The following is a 13,800-nucleotide window of genomic DNA, read 5'->3' as shown; positions in this document are numbered from 1 at the left end:
GCAAGCAAAGTCAACAGAATACTGGGATGTATAAAAAAGGGGATTCACTCCAGAAATAAAGAGATTATTCTCCCGCTCTACAAGACTCTGGTCTGGCCACATCTGGAGTATGCTGTCCAGTTCTGGGCACCGGTCCTCAGGAAGGATGTGCTGGAATTGGAAAGAGTCCAGAGAAGGGCAACAAAAATAATTAGGGGAATGGAGGACATCAGCTATGAGGAAAGACTACAAGCACTGAACCTATTCTCTCTGGAGAAGAGACGATTGAGGGGGGGATATGATATCAATGTACAAATACTGTACTGGCGACCCTAGCATAAGGAACAAACTATTCAGAGTAAGGGAATACAATAAGACACGTGGCCACTCACTAAAACTAGAGGAAAGGCGGTTTAACCTTAAAGTGCGTAAGGGGTTCTTCACTGTAAGAGCGGTAAGGATGTGGAATTCTCTTCCACAAGCAGTCGTATCAACAGGGAGCATTGATAGTTTCAAAAAACTATTAGATGGGCACCTTAGAGACCACAACATACAGGGGTATACAATGTATGGTTAAAAGCAAACACACACACATCATAGGTTGAACTGGATGGACTGATGTCTTTTTTCAACCTCACTAACTATGTAACTATGTAACTGCATAATGTAAATGAAAAAACAAGTGGGAAGCTCTCTAAGAAATTGTCTGGTAATTTATATCTACAGTATCCACTATCAACTGAAATATTCAATTTGAATAGGCACAGTGGTGTAGTGGTTAGCACTTTCACCTAGCAGCAAGAGGGTTGCTGGTTCGAATCCCAACCACGACACTACCTGCCTGGAGCTTGCATGTTCTCCCTGTGCCTGCGTGGGTTTCCTCCGGGTACTCCGGGTTCCTCCCACACTCCAAAGACATGCTAGTAGGTTAATTGGATCCTGTATAAAATTGGCCCTACTATGTATGTATGAATGTGAGTTAGGGACCTTAGATTCAACAAAAGGGCAATGTTCTTTTATAGATATACTTCGAATTATTGATCTCTGAGGAAGGGAGATGTTACTCCCGAAACGCGTCAGATCACGATGATATATACTATTTTTACTGTTATGTCAACTCAGCACATTATTTATGTCTTATCTGTAATTAAGTGGTTACATCAAGATGTTTTTCAATATATTATTCAAGTTGCCTGTGTTGTACAATATTGTAACTATAGCCTTTGAGCTACGTCATGTGCCACGGAGCACATGTTTTGTATTTGTATTTTTACAACCTGTGCATACTTTGCAATAAAACAAATTATTGCTTTTACTAATTGTGTACTTTATTCCTCTCCAGCCTCCAAGCAAACCTCACACAAAGTCCCGCGGGCCAATTTTTCTTGTTTGTAGGGACCTTAGATTGTACGCTCCTTGAGGGCAGGGACTGATGTGAAAGTGTAATGTATATGTAAAGTGCTGCGTAAATTGACAGCGCTATATAAGTACCTGAAATAATAATAATAATGTATTGAGATAAGGAAATACAATGTTAAGCTGTAAGAGAGTAGGATTCAGTATTCTAGACTGTGGGTTTTTTAGCTTTGTTGTTTCATAAATTCAAATACTACACCTACATTATCTTGGCATATGTATAGAATGATCTAATCCGTAGTATGTTACAGTAATAACTGATGCCGATATGTTTCTAAAAGGCTGGTGCTCTTGAAAGTCCAAAAAAAGAAAAAGTAAACAAGAGGAAGTGGCGAACAAAGGGTATAAACAAAGATTCAAAAGGTTCTCTGCAGGTAATCAATATTCTTGTAATATTTCTATAATCGAACATTTCAGTAATAACTGCTTTGGAGATACACAAAAGTAAGATGTATTGTAGGTATAGTGTATGTGTATGCATGTATGTGTGTGTATGTATGTATATATATATATATATATATATATATGTATACACGGTGGGTAAAGAAAAGAATCGCCCCCTTTAAATAATCGCATTTTGTTGCTTTGTAGCCGGCAATGACTCTACTAACTTTGCACTTCTAGACTTCCCAATATTTGCCCACTTTTTGCAGAACTGCTCTAGTTCAGTTAAACTTGATATTGACCATTTGTGGACTGCAGTCTTCAAGTCATTCCACAGATTTCCAATCTGGGCTCTGACTAAGGCATGCAAGGACATTCACCTTTTTCTCCTTCAACCACTGTGTGGTCATTTTTGCTGTGTGTTTTGGGCCATGTTGGAAGGTAAACCTTCTTCCCATTGACAACTTTCTGGCAGAGGGCAGCAGATTTTCCTCAAGAATTTGATACTATTTGCCCCATTCATTTTCTTCTATCCTGACAAGTGCTCAAGTCCCTGCTTCAGAGAAACACCCCATAACAGGATATTACCACTTCCATGCTTTATTGTAGAAATGGTGTTATTTGGATGGTGAGCTGTATTGGATTTCCTTCAGACATATAATGTGATGTTGAAGCCAAATAATTCAATTTTAATCTCATCCAACCTTTTTCCATATGGCCTTAGAATCTTCAAGGTGCGTTTTTAAGGTGGTCACATGAGGCTAAAATTGAACTATTTAGATGATCTTGAGATCAGGGTTCTGTGGTGTCCAAACCATCACTTCCAGAACTCCTTGTTCCTAATGCTGAAGATAATTCTTAATGACATTGGCTGTATGTTTGGGGTCATTGTCTATAGAATAAATTTGAAACCAATCGCATGCCTCCATGATGGTATGGCATGATGGATAAATATCTGCCTTTGTTTGTTTCTTAGCATTGAGGACAACATTGATCCTGACCAAATCTCCAACTCCATTGGCAGAAACTTGCAAAGAACCTCCAGTCAATAACAGTCATTATTGTACTGCTCTCCAGCTCTTTGAGAACAAACTGCTTTCTACTAAAGCCAAATATTTAAAGTTTTGACTTGTCAGTCCAAAGTACCTGTTGCCATTTTTCTGCATCCCAGTCCCTATGTTTTCATGCAAAGTTGATTCGCTTAGTCTTGTTTCTTTGTCCTATGCTGCAAGCCTTCAGATATCGCCAGCAGGTATCTTGTGGGTGTAGAAAATGATGCCCAAGTCTCTAAGTCTGTTTACAGTTTAACAGGTGGGTCCCATCCAGTGCTGGTAATTGTAGAGTATGCCACCCCAGATGGAAACTGCCAGGGTGGCAACCTGTCCTATGGCATTTGTAGTTGCTTACGGGACCTAAAGTGTTTTAAGGGATGTTCCAACCTCCCTAAACTAGTAATCCAACTTTTAGAAAAGAGATTCGGTTGGCATCAAGATGGGAATGGGAGATGGTTAGGAGGGGGTGAGAAAAGAAAGGCATGTGTAAGCAAGTAGATATATATTCACCAGCACACCAAGGATCTTGCAAAAGCAGTCCAAAAACTTTATTCCAAATAAGATCACATCAGAAAAATATAGTGCAACGTTTCGGAGCCGCACAGGACCCCTTCGTCACATGCCTGACGAAGGGGTCCTGTGCGGCTCCAAATGTTGCACTATATTTTTCTGATGTGATCTTATTTGGAATAAAGTTTTTGGACTGCTTTTGCAAGATCCTTGGTGTGCTGGCGAATATATATCTACTTGTAACCGATCCAGTTGCCAACTGGTGATCGCTTCAGCACCCAGTACACACGAGCCTACAAACCAGGAAGGTGTGCGATAGGAATATGAACTATAAGGCATGTGGAAGCCCCTACCAGTTTTTAACTAATTTGTTGAGACTTACTGTTAGAACTTCTGACAGTTTGTGTATGCTACAGTTGTTGAATGTCAAATATAATAAATTCCATACCTGTTGCTCATCTGACTTGTAAAATTCTCCAACTCACCCCACATTCTAATGTCTACATGTCTAGATTTTTCTGTTGGCAAATCTGTAACTGTTTACTTACAGTGTAACTCACACTTACTTGCAGATTCAATTTTTTTGCCCCAAAAGGAATATATCAGTTTGCTACTTTGCTATATTTTAACGATTTTTAGCCATATTTGCCTAATTGTATTGGGCTATACCATCTTTTTAAAGAGGTGTAAATGGACTTTGAAAAAGATCATTTGTATGGTCAGTACATCACTATATGTCAGAACCTAGTTACTCGTTATACAGCCTCCCCGTATGTCTATTTGTTCCAGTTTAAAATTTGTGGCTGGCACTTTTATCCAAAAATACTCACATTTTTTAAAAGCAGCCCCCATAACATAGTATACCAGTTTTGTATGTGATTCTTCATGAATTTGGCTGGAGATGGCATCTGTGTTTCCAAAACTAGTGTACAAGAAAATGACATACAGATTGCCCCACTCTTTAAAAAAAAAAAAAAAAAAAAAAAGATCCCTAAAAGCTGTAGTGTTGTAGAGAAAAAAAGGTATCACAACACCCTACTCTCAAAAATAGTGTATGTAGGCCACAGAATACAGAATTGTCTTTGCTAAAGATGTCATCACTTCATCACAACTCATAAACCTCATCATTCCTCATTGACTGATACTGAGCAGAGATTATATCTATACATGTAAATTGAGTGTATAAAAGATTCATGCTCCCCCAGTGTGCCAGTAATCTTTAAATAAATTATTGTTGTTTTTAGTCTAAGGAGTAAGAGAGAGAGGCCTCTAGTTACCTGGCCCCAACACTACGCCTAATTAGAAATCTTTCATTAAAGTAAACTTGATCTGGCCTAAAACATTGCTAAGGTAACCGTATTAAAGTTCAGCACCTTGTTGTACCTGAAAGTACTTGTGCTGGTCTCTCCTAATTGATTCCTGTGAAGTCCTCTTGGATCCTATGCTCAGGTTGTATGCAAGACCATTTATAATCACATTCACCTCATCATGCACCTAAACCGATGTTCTGCTACAAAATGTCAGAGCCTTTTTGCCCATTGCAGTGCTTTTATTAGTATGTGTATGGCCAGAAGTGAAATTGAGCATCATCGGGGGCAATGTTTAATCCCAATTGGTCAGATGTCAAGGTCCCATGTACAGCCTGTCCCTGTGATTCAATGGACTGCATAGGGACACAGGGTTTGAAGACCAGGACAGTGCACTTTGTCCATGTGGTTACTGTTAAAAATGATTTAGGCTTGGTCAAATTCACTTTAGGAATGCCTGTTTCATTATGTTAAAGCTACCACTGTCTTCAAACCACACACTGTTCGTAGGGCGTTGATTTCACAGTAAAGCTGAAAAGGTTCTGCATCACTGCCCTGAGTTAAGTCAGCCATATATAGATCGAAATTCACCAGGAACCAGACAAATTTCGATCCATCCATGGGCAGGCTGGTTGCACTAAAGTTGATCTATCGATGGACTTCAATCAACAAGCCTGTCAGTTATTTTCCCCCGTATAATCACTGCCGTTGGCTATAGCCAGCAGCAGTGATCATGGTATTCTGATGGAAGGGAAACCTCCCATTGTCAGAATACAATAGTGCAGAAAGAGAGATTCTCCCATCAAGGCTGACTGTGTTGACGGGGGAATAAAAATAATTTACTTTCCTTCAACCAGTAGTTGAAGGGAAGAAAGTCACGTAGTGTATAAGCCAGCCTTATGCAAAAAAAAAGTTTTGCCTATATTTCTACTTTAACACATGAGTACAAAAAACAAGTTATTTGAATTATTAGGAACCTTAGATGGCTCAGTCCTAGCTGGGTCAGGATTGGGCTGTACATGGCCATTCCTGAAAGAGTATAAATACATGGGGGATCAGAAAGAAGTAAACTGCATTTCTTATGCCTGCTATAACACTGCAAAACTGATGGGAACCATAATAACTTCATATAAAGTTAATCTTTGTCATGTGCAGTATATAGAAGATGTATCCACTTTAAAACAATGTTCTACTTCAAGCGATTTTAAAGTCTTGTTTTTTGTTCCTATAAAAAAAATAAAAACATTTTATACTTACCTGCTCTGTTGCAGTGGATTTGCACAGAGCAGCCTGGATCCTCCTATTCTGGGGTCCCTCTTCTGTGATCCTGGCTCCTCCCTCCTGTTCAGTTCCCCCACAGCAAGCAGCTTGCTATAGGGGCACCTGAGCCGAGTCACAGCTCTCTGTGTTCATTCAGCCACGGAGCCCCACCCCTCTCCTGATTGGCTAGCTGACTCTGATCGACAGCAGTTGCAGGCAATGGCGCTGCTGCTGTATCTCAGGCAATCAGGAGGGAGAATCTCGGACGACTGAGACTCGTGGACAGAGAGGGACCTCAGGTAAGCATTAGGGGGGCTAAGAGTGGCTGCTGCACACAGAAGGCTTTTTATCTTGATGCATATAATGCATTAAGATAAAAAACCTTCTGGCTTTACAACACTAATATGGGGTGTGATTAAAAAAATTACACAACACACTGTTCACCACATTGAATTTTGGGGCTCGTTTACACCATATGTGCATGAAAATTGATGGGAAAACCGCACAGATTTTTACGTTCAGAGACATGAGTTTACATCAGTTTACATCAATTTTCATGCACAATTCTGTGAGTTTTTGTCATTTGTTTTTCCATGCAGAAAACTGCATACATGTTGCAGTTTCCTAAACAGAATAATCCTTCACATGATACCAGTGTTGTGGGGTGAACAGGGCACACAGAGAACAATTTTTTTTTGTGCCCTAGCAGAATGCATGCAGAAAACTGACATCTCTGCACATGGTGTGAACAAAGCCTTAGCTATAGAACTACAGCAATGCTGTAAATTAGCAATGCTGCAGGGGTTTCAAGGATAAACAGATGTCTCACCACTTGTTCTCTGTGAAACATCTTACCAAAGGATGAAACAATAACTTTATACATAGAAAGTAAAAAAAAACTGGGTATCTATTAGTGCCTACTAACTAGCCTTTGTTTTCTAGGTACCGCCAACTATTTCTGGAAATGTAAGATTACATGCTTCCAACCCTAATTTATCTACAATAGATTATACAGAGGAAAAGCAATACTCAAATGGTTCTGACAATTCCAATTTCTCCAAGATGCAGGATGACTTGTGTCATATTGCACACAAAGGTGAGAAACAAACAAATCTTTGATAAGGGCACCTATTGATATAAGACTTGGGCAACTTCTGAGATGAATGAAAGGTTGTTTCTTAAAAAGTAGAGATTTTCTCTGCCAAAAAGTGTTGAGAAGCCCAGGGCCCAGTTCATGATGTGCACCAGATGTGCCTTAAAGGCATTGTACACTGCCAAATGTTTTGTTTTAACTAGGTATTAGTATAGTTCTATTCCATGTGTTTGTTTGCCTTGTAATGATGGTCTCACATGTTTTGGCTGCAGTTTGAAATGTCATTACTGAACAATTCCCCTATGTTCATGTATTCATTTACCTAGCTTGTCTGTATTCACTGAAAGGACAGGCAACTTCTTGTTTCGAATCATACAACGTCCAATCTATGCCTTGCTGTTTCCTCTGTGTTGCATCACAAATATGGGAGTGCTACTGTGATGTGAGTACATTTTGTCCAGCATGGTGACCTCCCTGTAAAGGGCTGTACACACAGGCTGAATATCAGGCGGCATCGGCTGGCTCTATAGAAACTGTCCAACATTCGGCCTGTGTGTACCCTTTGGTCTTGCTTCTGCTCCTTGGGTCTTCACGAAAAGTGTTGGCCCCAGTGCCAGCATTGTTATGCCAATGGGGAATAGCAGTACTGGGCTACTTGGATGACCTCCTTCTACAAGCCAAGTCTCCTACTGCTCTGGTTGAAAACCTGGAAATCGGCATAAGAACTCTGAGGGAGTTCGGCTGGATTCTGAATTTTTAGAAGTCTGCTCTGGTTCCGTCCACAAAGCTGGACTATCTAGCTCTGACTCTGGACTCGGCCTTAGCTAGAGTGCTCCTTCCTCTGGACCAACTCCAGAAATTGCAGGTTGCAATTTGTCTCCTGCAGTCCAGCAGATGGTCATCCCTCCGGACTTGCATGCGGGTGCTGGGCCTGATGGTGTCTACCTTTTGAGGCGGTTCCGTTTGCACAGTTCCATATAAGGTCCCTGCAAAAGGAAGATTCTGGCCAAATAGTACAATAATCCACAGTATCTGGACAATCAGATCCAACTGAGCTGGGTATCGAAGGAGTCCCTGATATGGTGGCTTCGTACTCTGGCTGGGGAGGCATCCTCGGAAAAAATTCTGCTCAGGGGCTCTTGACACTGGAAGAGTCCAGACTACTGATCAATGTCTTGGAACTCGGAGCAATCAGACTGTACCTGGTCCATTGGGCGGATCGTCTTAAGGGATGTCCAGTGCGCATTCAATTCGACAATGCCAAGGCCATGGCTTATGTCAATCACCAGGGGGGCACAAGAAGTGTCCTGGGGGCTCTGGCGGTAGCCAGCATTCCAAGGTGGACAGAACGGTTTGTTCCAGCCCTCTCCATCGTATATATTCCCGGGGTGAAAACTGGCAGACAGATTACCTCTGTCGCCAGGCATTGGACCAAGGGGAGTGGCCCCTTTATCCGGAGGTGTTTCATCAGTTGTGTTTCCAGTGGGGTATCCCTGAAGTGGATCTGTTGGCGTCTTGACTCAACAGAAAGGTGCAGAAGTTTGTGGCTCGGTCATGGGATCCTCTGGCGCATGCCACAGACACGCTGGTTGCCCTGTGGGATCAGTATTGTCTTGATTTATGCCTTCCCTCCTCTCAAGCTTCTGCTAAGACTTCTACTCAGGATCAAGGCAGAAGGGATTCTGGTCATCTTAGTGGCTCCAGACTGGCCTCGTCAGGCTTGGTACGCCGATCTGGTGCGGCTGGTCGCCAACGTTCCAATCTTCCATCCTACTTTACAGTCGCTGGTTTGATGGCTTGGCTGTTGAACGCCAGGTGCTGATGAATAGATGTTTGTCCTTATCCCGTCGTTCACCTTACTTGGTGGTTCACAGAGATAAGGTGGTTCTTTGTCCCTGTCCGTCATTCCTTCCAAAGGTTGTCTCTTATTTTAAATTGAATGAAGACATTGTGTTGCCTTCCTTGTGTCCCAGGCCAACACATCCGAAAGAAATTGCCTTGCGTGCCTTGGATGTGGTCCAGGCAATTAGGGTGTACCTGGCAGCTACAGAGTCTTTTAGGAAGTCAGGCTTGCTATTTGTGCTCATGGATGGGCCTCGGAAAGGGTTGTCCGCTTCCTCTGCGATCATTTCTAGATGGATCAGACAGACGGTGATCCAGGCCTATTCCATCAGGGGTCAAGTTCCTCCTTTCCCTGTCAAGGCGCACTCTACTCGGGCGCTCAGTGCCTCCTGTGCCTTCCGTCAGCAGGCGTCAGTGACACAGGTTTGCAAAAGTCCTATAAAGTGGATGTGTTGGCATCTGCCGATGCTTCCTTTGGCCCCAAGGTTTTGCAGACAGCTGTTTAGAGGACCTGGTCCTCTTTGAGGGTGTATTGTTTTTTTCAGGCGAGCTCCAGTTGTTTTGGTTGAGCTCCTGTTTACTTGGTTCGCTATAGTTAGCCTTGGAAATTTATTTTTCGCTGTTCCCATCCCCCATGTTTAACACTGCTTTGGGACATCCATTTTTTCACTAACTTCTTCGTGGACTCCTTCTTTAGGGACCTTTGTGTCCAATGAGGCAGTCTTCTTCCTTCTATAAACTCATTTATGGGGCAGCAAACTGGCTCTGGCTCTAAGGCAACGTCTGCTGTTTCACTAATCCTTTCAGGGGCCCCCTTCTCAGGGACCTTTGTGTCTTAAGGAGAAATTCTAAGCTGCCTTTTCTACTGTATTGGAACAGGAGAAGGGGGATCCGAGGAACCGGACTCCTCCAAGGCAGACAAATCTTGCCTAGACATCTTGAAAATCGCAAAGGTCCTTAGTAAGTTTACTCACAGATGTGGTCCATAAGAACTTGAACTGGTCACTAAGGTGTCAGGGGTGGGGTCTTGGAAACAAAATATTTTCTGTTGTATCCTCATACTGAAGAAAATCTGTACAAGGACTGCGCCCATCTTGACGAGGTATTTGCACCTCTAAGCAGTTCATATAACAATACAAATTGACTGACAGTTTCCACAAAAAAGTGGGGGTCCCCTGCTGTTGACTTTTGGGGTCTAACCTAAAATTAAATACAGTACCGGTGAAAGATATGTCAATGTTTAAGGACCCTGCAGACATAAAAAATTGAGTCCCTTTTTAAGGCATTGTTTTCTATGGTCAGCGTAGCTATACAAAACAGCTTTGCATCTATGGAGGTTTGTCAGGTTTTGCTGGCTTGGGCAAAGAGCATGACAAAAGAACCTAGAGCCCTTCGGTCCAGTTAATTAGCCAGGAAGCACTTGGAGCTCCTCCCTGTAGTGTTGTACTTCTGTGTAGTTTAGTTGGGAAATACTCCCTGATAACTCTCTCATCTGGAGCTTTTGTTTGTGCACACAAGGTGAGTGCTGTGGCTACAATGCTGGTCAGCAGAGCTGTTGGAATGTATGCCTTTCAAGGGTAAATGCATTTTTGGCAAAGCTCTGGATACATTTATATTGGGTGGGGTGGGGGGTACATTATAATTTCATGGCTCTGCCTTTTGGCCTTTTCACAGCACCACAGATATTCATGAAGGTGCTGACCCCGGTTTTGCCTTCTTTGAGATAACTTGATGATCTGCTCCTGTGGGAGTCCTCAAGAGGAGGCCTCAGGCCCAATGTGCAAGAGACTATACAAGCTTTGCAGAAATGTGTCTGGGTCTTCAATCTCAAGAAGTTGACCCTGGAACCAAAGCACTGCAGAGATTTTCTGGACCTCATCTTGAACCCAGCCCTGGTAGGAGTTTTCATTCCCCAGAAAGCTTTACACCCTTTGGTCCAAGGTACAGGAATATAATGCCCTTCCATTGGCTTTTGTATGAGACTGCTGGGGTTGATGGTAGATTCCTGTAGGCAGTCCTGTATGCTCAGTTTTATTCAAGACTGTTGCAACCCATTATCTTGACAGCATGAGACCATGTCTCTCAAGACCAGGTTAGCCTTAGAATGGTGGGTGTCCAGCCTGGCACTAGAGTCTAAGAAATCTTTCTTCTCATGGTGTGGAAAGTACTGACCATGGATGCCAGCCTTGTCTGCCTGGGGAGGAGTCCTGGACTCTCAGTTTAGGGACATGGTTGTTAGAAGCCCAGATACTGATCAATCACTGGAGCTCAGGACGATTGGGCTTTCCCTTCAGTATTGAACCCCCTGGTCTGGAAACTGTCAGTAAATGTCCAATCTGACAACACCAACAGAAGATCATTCTGACTTGGGTGGAACTGAATTTTTTGGTTCTGTTCGCAGTACACATTCTGGACATGAAAAAATGGCAAGCAGACCTATTAAGACTCAACATTGTCTTTGGTGGCAGACCCCAGACAGATTTATTTCTGTCCAAATTCAACCACCAACCAGACAGGCTTGTGTCCAGGGCCAGGGACACTCAGGTCTTTGAGGTAGATGCCCTAGTCGCTCAGTGGGATCAGTTCAACCTGATTTATGCTTTTCCCCCCTCCCCTATTTCAAGCTCCTGCCTAGCCAGCTCTGGAAGACCTCCGTGATTTCCCCTTTGCTGAAGGCCAGGAAGCCGTCTTCTTGTAGGGTTTACCACCAGACATTACCATCACAAATGTGGCATGGGTTTTATCCCTCCTTTAGCTAGGACAAAGGAAGTCCTTAGCCCTGGGGACCATAAAGGGTCCTATTTCTGCCTTAGTGGTGCTCATTTAAAGAATGCTAACTTTCCAACTCCTTAAACAATGCCTTTGTGCAAGGTGTGGTGCACATTGTACAACCAGTACGCTCACTGAGGAGCCTCAATCTTGTGATGTTGGTTCTTCACAGGCCACTATTTAAACCTGTTCTGGATTTCTCTTCCTCTCCTGTCATTCAAGCTTGCCTTTCTCATGGATATCACTTTGATTTGAAGGTTATCTGAGGTTTTGCAGTTTTATCCTGTAAGGAACTTCCTCGCCTTAGGTGGTCGAAAAAGCTCCCAAAAGAGACAGGCTGCCTCTCTCTCCACAATTGCAAGGTGGGTTTGACAAATCCTTAGGCGCACAACCTGAGATGTAGAGTTTTTTCCTTTCCTTTGAAGTCCCACTCCACCGGTAGTGTTTTTTCTTAAAGGGCTTTATAACATTAGGCTTCAGTTTCCCAGGTCTATAAGGCAGCCACCTGGTTTATTACTAATACATTCACTACGATAGGGGATGGTAAAGCCTTGGTGGACAGTTGTCTTGGTTGAAGAGTCCTACAGGCAGTCGTGTGGGGGCTTTCTCTGTTATTCCTCCTCTTCTTCTTCTATTAAGAGGATTGATCCTGTTGTATCTGCTAGCCATGGTTTGCAATTGCCTGCCCCTAATAAGATGTCTTTTGGATGTCCCAGTAGCCTAAGAATTAATTCTCCTGTGATGTACAATAAGGAAAACAGGGTTTTTTATTTACCTGTAAAATCCCTTTCTTGGAGTACATCACAGGACACACAGGTCCCTTCGCTATGGTTTCATGCTGACATTGCTTACTGACAAAACTAAGACAATGCTGGGAGTGGGAGAAGTAATGCTGCTGGGAGGAGTCAAGCTTTGCTTTTTGCCAGTGTCCAATCACCTGGAGGTGGAGCATAACCAATAGTATAAGAATTATGTGTCCTGTAATGTACTTCAAGAAAGGGATTTTACTAGTAAGTCAAAAACCCTATTTTGTTTGTGCTAAGATGCCATCATGAAATCACTTCCCACTGCAACAATGAGCTACTCTCCCAAAATAAATTACTTCTTTTGAATCCGTTTTCCTTTGTAAGGTCTTCAAAAACTCACTCTCCTTGAAATTTAGTTAGGATTAATAATTTTCTTTCTCAGCTGACTTTGCTATACTCACCTATTATCAGTCTGTATGTACCAGAGATTGAGAACACGTAGATCCTTTCAGTGATTCATGTTCTGTCATCCAAATCTGCTCCCCTGTACGGTGAGCTAATCATAAATGTATCGTTTTATTGTGTCATATTCTTGGTTGATCATTTAAAATGAGTTGCTTTTTTCTCTGCTTCAGTAATATTTAGACATGGGTCAATTGAAGGGCATTGTTCAGGAATATTGAGCACTGACATAGCCAAATGTGCTTATATGCTATAAAGACGAACTCCACCCAAATGTAAAAAGTCACTAAATATACCTAAACAAGAGAATTCCGTGCAGTAGTAGATCAATGTATAGGCCAGTAAATGACACCATCCAAAAGGTTATATGCCAACCTCTCCATTGCCTTATACACGCTGACGTTACAGTTTACAGCTAAATAGTGGAAGCTCTTTTTTTTCTTGGTTCAGAAATGCTATGGTCAGCTGGGAAGTGAACACATCCAAGAGCTCAGATGCAGATCACTGTATATGGGCAACAGCGTGGGGAAATAAAAAAGGTTTATGAAGGGCAAAACACTTTTATTTTAGTTGTAGATAGAGTGAGGAGGGTAAGACATTCTGCCAAGTTCTCATTGGGGAAATTGAGATATTTTTCCTAGTAACTGTTCGTGGCGTGACAGAATAAAAAGGGAAAATAATTTTTGGATTATCATTAAAACAAGAGTTGAAGGCAAATTGTCCAAGCTTAAAATGGGATTTCCCTCTCACTTTGGAGAGATTATGGATGTATTCACACCTGCGAATGCACCCTGCCTGCAATTAGATGCTAGAACCCCAGCGAGCAGTCTCTGTCCAGGGCCAATCACTCACATGTGATCGCTGCTTGAGAGATTACATGCAAGTGAGAGCCAGCAGCCTCTGATTGGTTTCAATGGGGCTGCCTACTCGCAGCTATTTTTGGGAACCTGCGCTGACGTTCTCGTTTCTAATCATAGGCA

At 42.5% G+C, this 13,800-nt stretch overlaps 1 protein-coding gene across 2 annotated transcripts in view; it reads left to right on the top strand.

Moving 5' to 3' along the window:
• OSBPL3 (oxysterol binding protein like 3) overlaps positions 1–13,800 on the top strand; it is a 260,883-nt gene that overhangs the window by 173,672 nt on the left and 73,411 nt on the right. For both annotated transcript variants that reach the window (XM_082257477.1, XM_082257478.1), the window contains exons 9-10: positions 1,677–1,769; positions 6,851–7,004. In XM_082257477.1, coding sequence (XP_082113603.1) covers positions 1,677–1,769; positions 6,851–7,004 — 247 coding nt within the window. The remainder of the gene's footprint in view (positions 1–1,676; positions 1,770–6,850; positions 7,005–13,800) is intronic.

The sequence above is a fragment of the Pelophylax lessonae genome (genome assembly GCF_965119305.1).
Source record: "Pelophylax lessonae genome assembly, chromosome: 5".
NCBI lineage: Eukaryota > Metazoa > Chordata > Amphibia > Anura > Ranidae > Pelophylax > Pelophylax lessonae.
The sequence above is the reverse complement of the archived record's forward strand: the minus strand, read 5'-3'. Positions and strand labels throughout refer to the sequence as shown.